This window comes from Coregonus lavaretus, assembly GCF_964263955.1.
Source record: "Coregonus lavaretus genome assembly, chromosome: 15".
Classification (NCBI taxonomy): domain Eukaryota; kingdom Metazoa; phylum Chordata; class Actinopteri; order Salmoniformes; family Salmonidae; genus Coregonus; species Coregonus lavaretus.
This window is the reverse complement of record NC_140002.1, coordinates 3,250,215-3,262,096: the sequence shown is the minus strand read 5'-3', so window position 1 is coordinate 3,262,096 and position 11,882 is coordinate 3,250,215. Positions and strand designations below refer to the sequence as shown.

Sequence of the window (11,882 nt, the reverse complement as noted above, 5' to 3'; positions counted from 1 at the left end):
AAAATGTCATTTTGTACAGAGCAGAGGTCGATCTCATAAAACAGTATTTATCTTTAAAAAATAAATTACTTCAGAATAACAGTAACTATTAATTTATTTGTAGATACTTTTTGGGACTTTATATACACTGACAACAAATATACTCTATCAGGGATTTTACTAAAGGATGTCACTTTGGTTTGATGCTAGAGAATTCTCATCACGCGCACCTCTTCCCCGTCCTCCTCATTGGTGACTTGGACCTCTTGGACACTGGCAGGGTTCTCTGGCGCAGAGTTGGTGAAGACATTCTCCAGGGCACGCACATCCAGTGGTGGGACCGAACCCAGGAGCTCAGAGGTAGTGGGGGCCTGCCCTTGACCTTGACATCTCTGCCCGCCCTCCCCTCTCTGCCGAAACGGGTAGTCTCTGTTGAGAAGGGAGAACGTGGACTCATGCTGATCGTAGTTGTCATCATAGGGGTAGCCCGGAGTAGACATAGGAGTAGCCATGGGGTTTGAGAACTCCTGGGGTTGGAGAACTGGGTAGGAGTATGGGCCATGTGGGTAAGGGTATGATCTGAAAAAAAGCCAATCCCAGGATGATGACGTTTCAAATGACCATAGTTCAATTTTCACCACTAACCTGCACAATTATAAAAGATCAAACAGCATACCTACATAGTACAAAATTGGTATTCAACATGAAACAGCATGCATTGCTTACCCTGTTGGATAAAACTGGGGTCCAGGCATGAAGAAGGGCGGAGCAAAGGGGAAGCAAGGGGTGGGGAAGAGGCCCACCGGGTGTTGCATGGGAGATGGAGGATACATGTGTGGGTAAGCCAGGTTAGAGAGTGGTATTTGGAGACCTCTGGAGCTGGATGGCATGATTGTAGAGGGAATCTCACTGGCAGAATTGTAGTACGCCTGTTGACTGCTGATTTTCCTGGGTTTGGGAGCTTCTTCAAGGTTGCTGCCACAGTGTCTGGCTTCACGCTTGCGTTCTGCAGGCTTAGCACCAGAGGTAGTGGCTGTTGTGTGGGGATGTGGGCAGGCAGTAGTCTGGAAGAATATGGAGACTGGGCTGGTACTCTGAGAGGCATTTGGAGCTGCCACTGTAGCACCCTGGACACCATGGTCATTAGAGCCTTAGGAAGACAAAACCAAAACAAATACTGTATTAAGCTTTATACTACCATGCCTTATTCCAGCTTACTGTTATAGCAGCTACTGCCTTCCATCTCTATTAAAACATGAACTGTAGTTTTAGATTTCCCATGTTGATAGAAGTATGTTTTTGTAGTATGTGTCTGTTGTATGGAGAGACTAACATCTGTATGTTCTTAGCTTCTTATACTTGTGCACTAAATGAAAGTGTGTCTGGTGAGGGATTGCCAGATAGTGAGCTATTGCTTTACCTGTGGCCTGTGTGTTTGCAACAGAGGAGCTGGTGGTAGTGGTGGCCATGGCCATGGTCATGGGACAAGACTCAGCCCCAGGAACACTTGTACCTGCAGAGCTGCAGGATGGTTGAGGGGCGAAGGACATCACAGAAGGGTAGCCCTTTCTTTTTCCAGGTCTGGGCTGATAGATCCAACCTGTGATGATTATGGGTAAAGATTGTGAACAAACACTTGAAAAGTAAGTAAAGATCATAAAGTGTCAGTTATATGAATTTTGAAATATGATGAATATATGAAACAATAATTATACGTTTAAATGGACTTGAATGGTGTGAGTGAGTAGGCAACCTGCACTATGCTTACCAGGGAACTCATGTCTGTGCTTGTCTTTGAGTTGACGTGCTTCCTCATAGTAGGGCCTCTTCTCTTCCTCAGTGAGCTTGCTCCACTCTGCTCCTAGCTGCACACTGACGTCTGCGTTGTTGGCTGTTGGGTTGGCCTTGGACAGGGCAGGTCTGTGGATTCTCGCCCAGACCATGAACGCATTCATAGGCCTTTTGATATAGCCATTTCTGTCTACACTCCGTGTTACTTCCAGATTTTCTAGAAGGAAAATGTTCACATACAGTGAGGGAAAAAAGTATTTGATCCCCTGCTGATTTTGTACGTTTGCCCACTGACAAAGACATGATCAGTCTATAATTTTAATGGTAGGTTTATTTGAACAGTGAGAGACAGAATAACAACAACAAAATCCAGAAAAACGCATGTAAAAAATGTTATAAATTGATTTGCATTTTAATGAGGGAAATAAGTATTTGACCCCTCTGCAAAACATGACTTAGTACTTGGTGGCAAAACCCTTGTTGGCAATCACAGAGGTCAGACGTTTCTTGTAGTTGGCCACCAGGTTTGCACACATCTCAGGAGGGATTTTGTCCCACTCCTCTTTGCAGATCTTCTCCAAGTTATTAAGGTTTCGAGGCTGACGTTTGGCAACTTCAACCTTCAGCTCCCTCCACAGATTTTCTATGGGATTAAGGTCTGGAGACTGGCTAGGCCACTCCAGGACCTTAATGTGCTTCTTCTTGAGCCACTCCTTTGTTGCCTTGGTCGTGTGTTTTGGGTCATTGTCATGCTGGAATACCCATCCACGACTTATTTTCAATGCCCTGGCTGAGGGAAGGAGGTTCTCACCCAAGATTTGACGGTACATGGCCCCGTCCATCGTCCCTTTGATGCGGTGAAGTTGTCCTGTCCCCTTAGCAGAAAAACACCCCCAAAGCATAATGTTTCCACCTCCATGTTTGACGGTGGGGATGGTGTTCTTGGGGTCATAGGCAGCATTCCTCCTCCTCCAAACACGGCGAGTTGAGTTGATGGCAAAGAGCTCGATTTTGGTCTCATCTGACCACAACACTTTCACCCAGTTCTCCTCTGAATCATTCAGATGTTCATTGGCAAATTTCAGACGGGCCTGTATATGTGCTTTCTTGAGCAGGGGGACCTTGCGGGCGCTGCAGGATTTCAGTCCTTCACGGCGTAGTGTGTTACCAATTGTTTTCTTGGTGACTATGGTCCCCGCTGCATTGAGATCATTGACAAGATCCTCCCGTGTAGTTCTGGGCTGATTCCTCACCGTTCTCATGATCATTGCAACTCCACGAGGTGGGATCTTGCATGGAGCCCCAGGCCGAGGGAGATTGACAGTTATTTTGTGTTTCTTCCATTTTGCGAATAATCGCACCAACTGTTGTCACCTTCTCACCAAGCTGCTTGGCGATGGTCTTGTAGCCCATTCCAGTCTTGTGTAGGTCTACAATCTTGTCCCTGACATCCTTGGAGAGCTCTTTGGTCTTGGCCATGGTGGAGAGTTTGGAATCTGATTGATTGATTGCTTCTGTGGACATCTGTCTTTTATACAGGTAACAAGCTGAGATTAGGAGCACTCCCTTTAAGAGTGTGCTCCTAATCTCAGCTCGTTACCTGTATAAAAGACACCTGAGAGCCAGAAATCTTTCTGATTGAGAGGGGGTCAAATACTTATTTCCCTCATTAATATGCAAATCAATTTATAACATTTTGGACATGCTTTTTTCTGGATTTTTTTGTTGTTTTTCTGTCTCTCACTGTTCAAATAAACCTACCATTAAAATTATAGACTGATCATTTCTTTGTCAGTGGGCAAACGTACAAAATCAGCAGGGGATCAAATACTTTTTTCCCTCACTGTAGATTATTGGATTGTGCATGAACTCAATATGTGACAATGATGTGCTGAAAAGTATTTAAAAACTTCAATTCGTATGTACAATTTAGGTAAGCTTGTATTGATACCTGCTTCTGATGGTGGCATGGTGAGATTCGTCCCTCTAGTGTTCACCTTCTTTACTGGAAGTGGCTGAACATTCACATGAACAGGTGATGGGTATGGAACTTTGCTGAGCGTTATGGCTTTACCATCCAATACTGTGAAGGTTTTTTCGTGGACAACATGGATCGGTTTGGAGAAGTCTATAGTGGGAGCCGCAGGTGGACATCCTTGACGATGCGTTGTTGGTTCTTGGACAACTTTTACCTTGACCTTGGCCTGACCTGGAGCAGGTGTGATGATCTCCTCCTTGATGACCTGCACTTGAGAGTTCATGGGATGATCAGATGTGGCTTTACTCTGTTTACTGACTGATGATGGTGGGGTGGCAGGTAGCTTAGTGGGTAAGAGCGTTGTGCCAGTAACCGAAAGGTCGCTGGTTCTAATCCCCGAGCCGACTAGGTGAAAAATGTGTTGATGTGCCCTTGAGCAAGGCACTTAACCCTAATTGCTCCTGTAAGTTGCTCTGGATAAGAGCGTCTGCTAAATGACTAAACATTTTAAAAAATGGTGCTCTCTCCTTTTCAAATGTAACTGGTCGACCTTGAATGGCTTCCTTGAGGTGTGTTGAACTTGTGGCCATTAGATACCCATCACCACCACATTTATCAGCTTTGAAAATAACTTTAGGCCTAACCTGAACAGCTTCACTATTTCCAGAACTTCCACTACCTTTAGGCCTACCCACCGGTCTCTTCTGTTCTCCATCACCTCGATGCTTCTCTGTTGAAGATGCAGGGCCCTCGCTTTCGTTGGTATTTTTCTTACTGTCATCTTTGTTTTTACTTTGTTCACTTGTCTTGAATGTCATTTGAGCTCTTCGCTTGGGATGCCTATCCATTGTTGCAACTCAACTTGAGAGAAAACCTTTTGTGACAGACAACAAGCAAAAAAACTACCTATTGATTGTCGGTTGTTACGATAAACAAACTGTCATGGAATGTTTGGGAACGATTTAAATTGTTGCGCGAGCAGAATGGTACAAACCACAACAATCGGGTGGGACTGCCAATCAAATGTTAAATAAATAATTAATTAACATTTGATTGGCAACGAAAGGAACGCAACTAGTTTACTTGTCACAATGATTTATACACCGTAAAAATACAAAAAAACGTGTCGACAAAAAAAACAGTTTTGTCACAGCAAAACAAGGCAATGGTTAGTTTCCCATTATCACAACATTTTTCATGAATCTCTCGTCATAAATCCTGTAAACGCTGTCATAAATATATGACAATGACAGTATGACATATGACCACAGAATGTGTGCAGTACCAGCCACTGTACTACAATTAACCACTAGATGGCGACATTAGACTAAAGATGCAGTTAGCAAAATGGAAATTGCCGTGAGCACGCCATCTTTTATCACTTTTATCTGCTTGTCAAATACATATGGTCAACATGAATTATTAAGCTCCTGAATTGTAAATAACATTCAGATGCCATTGTTTATTTTTCTTTATACATTTGTGATTGTGATTACATTTTAATGTGCACATTATCCCCAAACATACTATAGCTAATTTTTGTCTATCTCAGTGATGGGCAACTTTGATGGGGTGTAGAGAATATTTAGCCATTTTATAACTAATTTCATGTAATTCTACTAATTTACCATGGGGCGGAGAGGAAAATGAGCTTTTACAGCTAATTTCCTGCAATAAAATTTTTTGTATTTTACCCCCTTTTTCTCCCCAATTACGATCTTGTCTCATCGCTGCAACTCCCCAAAGGGCTCGGGAGGCGAAGAACGAGTCATGCGTCCTCCGAAACATGACCCGCCAAACCGCGACTCTTAACACCCGCCCGCTTAACCCGGAAGCCAGCCACACCAAATGTCGGAGGAAACACCGCCCAGCCCGCCACAAGGAGTCGCTAGAGCGCAGCGAGCCAAGTAAAGCCCCCCCCATGCCAAACCCTCCCCTACCCCTGAAGACGCTGGGCCAATTGTGCGCCTCACTATTGGACTCCTGATCAAGGTCGGTTGTGATACAGCCCGGGATCGAACCCGGGTCTGTAGTGACGCCTCTAGCACTGTGATGCAGTGCCTAGACCGCAATTTTACACATTTTGCTGTAGGGGTGGAGAGAAATGTTTGCAGTTTTTAATATACCTAAGTGAGACTGACTAACAAAATCAATGGGCCCCCCCCCCCAGACAGTAATTACACCATGATAACACGTTTAGATTGCTGGCCGCTAAACTAAATTAGCAACAAAAAAATGTTTTAGCTGACATGGGCTAATTGACTGACTATCTGTGTACAACCACATTTCTAAATTGCACCTTGTGCATTCTACCTCGACTGAGGGCTTTCAAAAGGGGGGCCACCAGTTGCCCATCCCTGGTTTATCTCATGGAATTCAACGACTACCCCCCTCCCTCAAACTTGCCTTCATTGATAGGACAGCCAACATTAGCATGCACTCAAAAGCATTCTGAATTCATAGGGTACAGGCAGTTAAACCCCCACTATGGTGGAATAGTGAAAAGACAAATTGGCTGGGGTGAACATGGGTATCTAACTGGGCTGGTTTCAAATCTGACAATGAGTTGTGTTCTATGGCAACCTTGCATGTTACACAATCCTCCCTACAAAAAGATCAGGCTCATCATCAGTCTGTAATTATGATAAATACTGTCTGCATTTCATAAAGGTGAAAGGATGCACAACTGCAATAATATTTAAGGGCTATATATAGTCCCTGTACATTGTATTGTGTGCCAACACTCTATGCAATAGAATAGCCCACAAGGGAGAAGAAAGTGGAGGCCCTTCCTTGTGTTGCTGGTGGCACAGGGGAGAGGCAGTGGAGGAGTCCCAGGGGACATCTATTCCCCAGCTTCACTGACACACTTCAAGAGCTCTGCAGAGCAGCGCAGGGCTCATTAGAATACGGTCACATCCTTAAACACACACGCTTGGAGATGTATTTTTAAGACAAACACCTGCAAAGGTGCTCCAACTCTCTGCAGTCCCCCTTCCTCTTTTGAAAGCCTCTCTTCTGACAACTTCAATTGGCACTCATGTTCAAGGCAGGCCCCAGTCTCCTCTTCCCAGTGCCCACAGCAAAGTCACTCTTTTCGTTGTTTGAGAGATCAGAGATGTTATTCCAAGTAGTAGTGATAATGAAAACGAATAATAATCTGTCCAAATTATGTGGCTCCTCTACTGCAGTGACCTTGTTTAAAGAATAGAGAACATCTGAGTGGCCCCAGGAAGAGCATCCTAATGATTGCCATCTCCTGCATAACATCATGGGAGATGAAGGCTGTGCAAGATGTCAAAAATAGCAGCTGGCAGAGGTTTCGGTACGACTAGCTAGTGTAAAAGAATAAACCACTCCTCGCTGCCTGTGTCTCCAGTGTGTTAGCACTGCCAACATGTTTAGGAAGAACAAGTACAGTTGACTCTCCTCTGCTCTGACTGAACAGATGCCAGGATGCCCACCCAGTCGAGTCGAGGCACATTGGGCATCCTGTAAACTGGTATCCCTGACACCTCAGCGCTCTAGCCAAAGGTGCCAGGGCCTTTGAAGTGACTGAGAAACCAATCAGAATTCCCCCCAAGACAACACATGCTTTAATTATCCCCATCTTGTTACTAATTAATCACTTTCATGTCCCGCTATCCCACCTCCTTCACTCTCTGGTTCAACCACAAACTTCATTTTCATCCAATTTGGGACCAAAAAAATGAATATTTGATGTAAATGACACTGTAGAAGCAAAGTGACTGTTGGTGTTGTCATTAGGTTTGTCAATGAGTATCCCTTTAAGCTCAAAACAGAAAATAACTTCAAATAGAAGCTTTGCATGAGAAAGAATGTCCTTTTAGTCATGATTTAACAAACTGTTTAATGAAATACAGAAAATAATGTTGAGTACAATCCAAACTGTGTGTACTGAAAAGAAACTAGCTTATGAAAGAGATGATTTATCCTTATTTTTCACATTCGCATAAACTAATAATGATTTTAGTAACCCTCCCATTCATACAACATAATATAAATGAGCATAATATTACAGTCTGTATAATGTTAAGTATTAAAATATTAAACTAACACTATGGAATAATCTTGAGAGTAACAAAATAACAATTTGGTCATTTGGAACGTAATACCTAGGAGTGTGACAGGTCTCTGTTCCTCTGCATCTGTGCACAGAAGCAAATGGAGAGAAATGCTCACACACAAGTTTGAAGCAAGACAAAAGCACTCTTTGAAACAACCTTCAAATTTGGAGAGAGACGCGAGACAGAAACGCCCGTTGGATGAGCCTTCACAGTGGAGAGAGACGAGACAGAAACACCCGTTGGATGAGCCTTCACAGTGGAGAGAGACGAGACAGAAACACCCGTTGGATGAGCTTTCACAGTGGAGAGAGACGAGACAGAAACACCCGTTGGATGAGCCTTCACAGTGGAGAGAGACGCGAGACAGAAACACCCGTTGGATGAGCCTTCACAGTGGAGGGACGCGAGACAGAAACACCCGTTGGATGAGCCTTCACAGTGGAGAGACGCGAGACAGAAACGCCCGTTGGATGAGCCTTCACAGTGGAGAGAGACGAGACAGAAACACCCGTTGGATGAGCCTTCACAGTGGAGAGAGACGCGAGACAGAAACACCCGTTGGATGAGCCTTCACAGTGGAGAGAGACGAGACAGAAACACCCGTTGGATGAGCCTTCACAGTGGAGAGAGACGCGAGACAGAAACGCCCGTTGGATGAGCCTTCACAGTGGAGAGAGACGCGAGACAGAAACGCCCGTTGGATGAGCCTTCACAGTGGAGAGCGTGATGAGGGGTACCACTGGGCAGGTCAGAGGGACTCAGCCAAGGCCCAATCGCTTTCTCTCCCCCGTTGAAGTGCTAGGCAGGGATGCAGACAGTCTCACTCATCATCACAGTCAATAGTCTCCTCCCTTCACAGTCCCAATAACCCCCAGTTTCCCCATCACCACCCGGCCTGCCAGACCACTCCTGCTGGCCACACAGTCACACATCCCCACAATGACCTCACAACACGCCTCATACCTATATCAAGCTGTGGCATACATGGGCTTAATACCCATTAATATACTTAAAATACATGGGCTTAATAACCATGAATATACTTAAAATACATGGGCTTAATATCTATGAATATACCGACTTATAAAGGACTAGAATTATCAAGGATCTCGATCAAATACTGATTGATTCTTGTGTCAGCCTTTGTGACCACACCCCTCATCAGAGACAAGGCATGGGCTTCACTGTGAGGCACCCTATAGAATGAGAGGACAGCCTCTGTCTGGGCAACACTGGAACACTCTACATGATCCCATTGGGATGGAAAAGCAAATGGCACCCTGTTACCTTTCTAGTGCAGTAGTGTCTATAGGGAATACTGTGCCATTTGGGACCCAGTACAGAAGCTGCTGCTTGTGGCCACCAGCTGTGTTGTTAACTCATAATATTCACTTGATTCTGATGGTTAACCCACTAAGATTGTGGAACAGGCAATAGAACCGAGGGAAATGAAAGTGCAGTTTAAACATACACCAGTAACAGAGATATAAATGTAACATGACATCAACACAAAACATGTAAAATAGGAATTTAATAACTTGGGGTACTTCTTTGTACTTTAAGCCCTCCACGTCATACTTTCCAAGACATCTTTAATAGCGCAATAATACTTTTCGTTTTTGCACACCAAAAATATATTTACATATTTCGCCACTACCGTTCTGAGTCCCGGCATGAAGTATGGTCAATGTGAGGTAATTCCAGAACTTTCTTCTGACATGTCTGAATCAGAGACATGACAACATGAAAGTAGAAAAGGGACAAAGTAAAACATTTAACATGTTTTCTAAAGTATTTATCTGGTGTTGGTAGAAAGTATAATGTAGATGCTTTCAACCATTTACAAAATGTCATGTTAGATAAACCATTCCCGCCCAAAAACTAATTCAAACTCTTGATAGATTTTTTATATATATATACACTGAGTGTACAAAACATCAAGGACACCTGCTCTTTCTATCACATAGACTGACCAGGTGAATCCAGGGGAAAGCTATGATCCTTTATTGATGTCACTTGTTAAATCCACTTCAATCAGTGTAGATGAAGGGGAGGAGACAGGTTAGAGAAGGATTTTTAAGCCTTGAGACATGTATTGTGTATGCGGCCATTCAGAGGGTGAATGGGAAAGACAAAATATTTAAGTGCCTTTGAATGGGGTATGGTAGTAGGTGCCAGGCGCACCGGTTTGTGTGAAGAACTGCAACGCTGCTGGGTTTTTCACGCTCAACAGTTTCCTGTGTGTATCAAGAATGGTCCACCACCCAAAGGACATCCAGCCAACTTGACACAACTGTGGGAAGCATTATAGACCATATGGTTCAGCATCCCTGTGGAACGCTTTCGAAATCTTGTAGAGTCCATGCCCTGACAAATTGAGGCTGTTCTGAGGGCAAAAGGGAGTGCAACTCAATTTTAGGAAGGTGTTCTTAATGTTTTGTACACTCAGTGTATATACGGATTGAAGGGTAACACCATTAGATATTTTTCAAGTAGTCCATGTATGCAGCTTTTCCTTCATAATGGTGTATTCTGAACGATACTCTTCCACACAAATCCTTCAGCTCTCTCATTTCCCGAAGTTGCCGAAGTTTGCGAAGGCATCTTGTTTGGGTTGCACCATGGCAGGGTTGACCATGGGCTGCCCTATGCACATCCCTGGCATACCCAGGGTGCCTTGCAGGCCCATGCCTGCGGGGGCCACGCCCATGTTCATTCCCATAATTCCCTGATTGACAGGCACTCCTCCCATTCCCATGGCGCCCATCCCCATGGTACCCGTTGCCATGGTGGGAGGCATGCCCAGGCCCATGGCGCTGGTGGGCATCATGGGGTTGGTGGAAAGTCTGATGGGTGTGGCTGTGGGCTGGACGTTCAGATTCAGGCCTCCAAAACTCTGAGCCAGGTTGATGGACGGCTGGACTCCTGAAAGCAGGGGATCTGAAATGACAAATATGCTGATATTACTGTCAGTTAGATCTCCTTGCACTGACACAATGAAATTCACATTACAAGTGAGTTGACGGCCAACACAGAGAAATAAGTGAGGACAGTGAGTTAATAACAGACCTTGCTGTAACATGTTGTTGAGGCTGGGCTTGCAGTTGGTCGTCGGCATGCCAGGAGACAGGAAGTCCAGGCTGATGTTGACGCTGGGGTCCGACCATGTGGGGGGGAGGCAGGGCTTCTGGAGCCCTATGTGCTGGGGCAATAAGCCCCCCTGCACTGGCCCAAAGTTCTACAAAAACCCAAAGAAGAGACAACACAAAAACACAGGCCAGGTTATCACAATCATCTATCCTACAATCACACAACATACACCACATGGCCAAAAGTATGTGGACACCTGCTCATCCAACATCATGGGCATTAATATGGAGTTGGTCCCCCCTTTGCTGCTATAACAGCCTCCACTCTTCTGGGAAGGCTTTCCGCTAGATGTTGGAACATTGCTGTGGGGACTTGCTTCCTTTCAGCCACAAGAGCATTAGTGATGTCGGCACTGATGTTGGGCGATTAGACCTGGCTCGCAGTCGGCTTTCCAATTAATCCCAAAGGTGTTCGAAGGGGTTGAGGTCAGGGCTTTGTGCAGGCCAGTCAAGTTCTTCCACACCGATCTCGACAAACCATTTCTGTATGGACCTCACTTTGTGCACGGGGCATTGTCATGCTGAAACAGGAAAGGGCCTTCCGCAAACTGTTGCCACAAAGTTGGAATCACAGAATCGTGAATTTCCCTTCACTGGAACTAGCCTGAACCATGAAAAACAGCCCCAGACCATTATTCCTCCTCCACCAAACTTTACAGTTGGTACTATGCATTCGGGCAGGTAGCATTCTCCTGGTATCCGCCAAACCCAGATTTGTCCGTCGGACTGCCAGATGGGGAAGCGTGATTCATCACTCCAGAGAACGCGTTTCCACTGCTCCAGAGTCCAATGGCGGCGAGCTGTACACCACTACAGCCGACGCTTGGCATTGCGCATGGTGATCTTAGGCTTGTGTGCAGCTGGTCGGCCATGGAAACCCATTTCATGAAGCACCCG

At 45.0% G+C, this 11,882-nt stretch overlaps 1 protein-coding gene across 2 annotated transcripts in view; it reads right to left on the bottom strand.

The window, feature by feature from the left end:
* Positions 1–9,350: 9,350 nt before the first annotated feature.
* LOC311142355 (clathrin interactor 1-like) overlaps positions 9,351–11,882 on the bottom strand; it is a 36,340-nt gene continuing 33,808 nt past the window's right edge. For both annotated transcript variants that reach the window (XM_084177993.1, XM_084177994.1), the window contains 2 exons: positions 10,906–11,074; positions 9,351–10,776 (listed from right to left, as the gene is read on the bottom strand). In XM_084177993.1, coding sequence (XP_084034119.1) covers positions 10,406–10,776; positions 10,906–11,074 — 540 coding nt within the window. In that variant the 3' untranslated portion in view covers positions 9,351–10,405. The remainder of the gene's footprint in view (positions 10,777–10,905; positions 11,075–11,882) is intronic.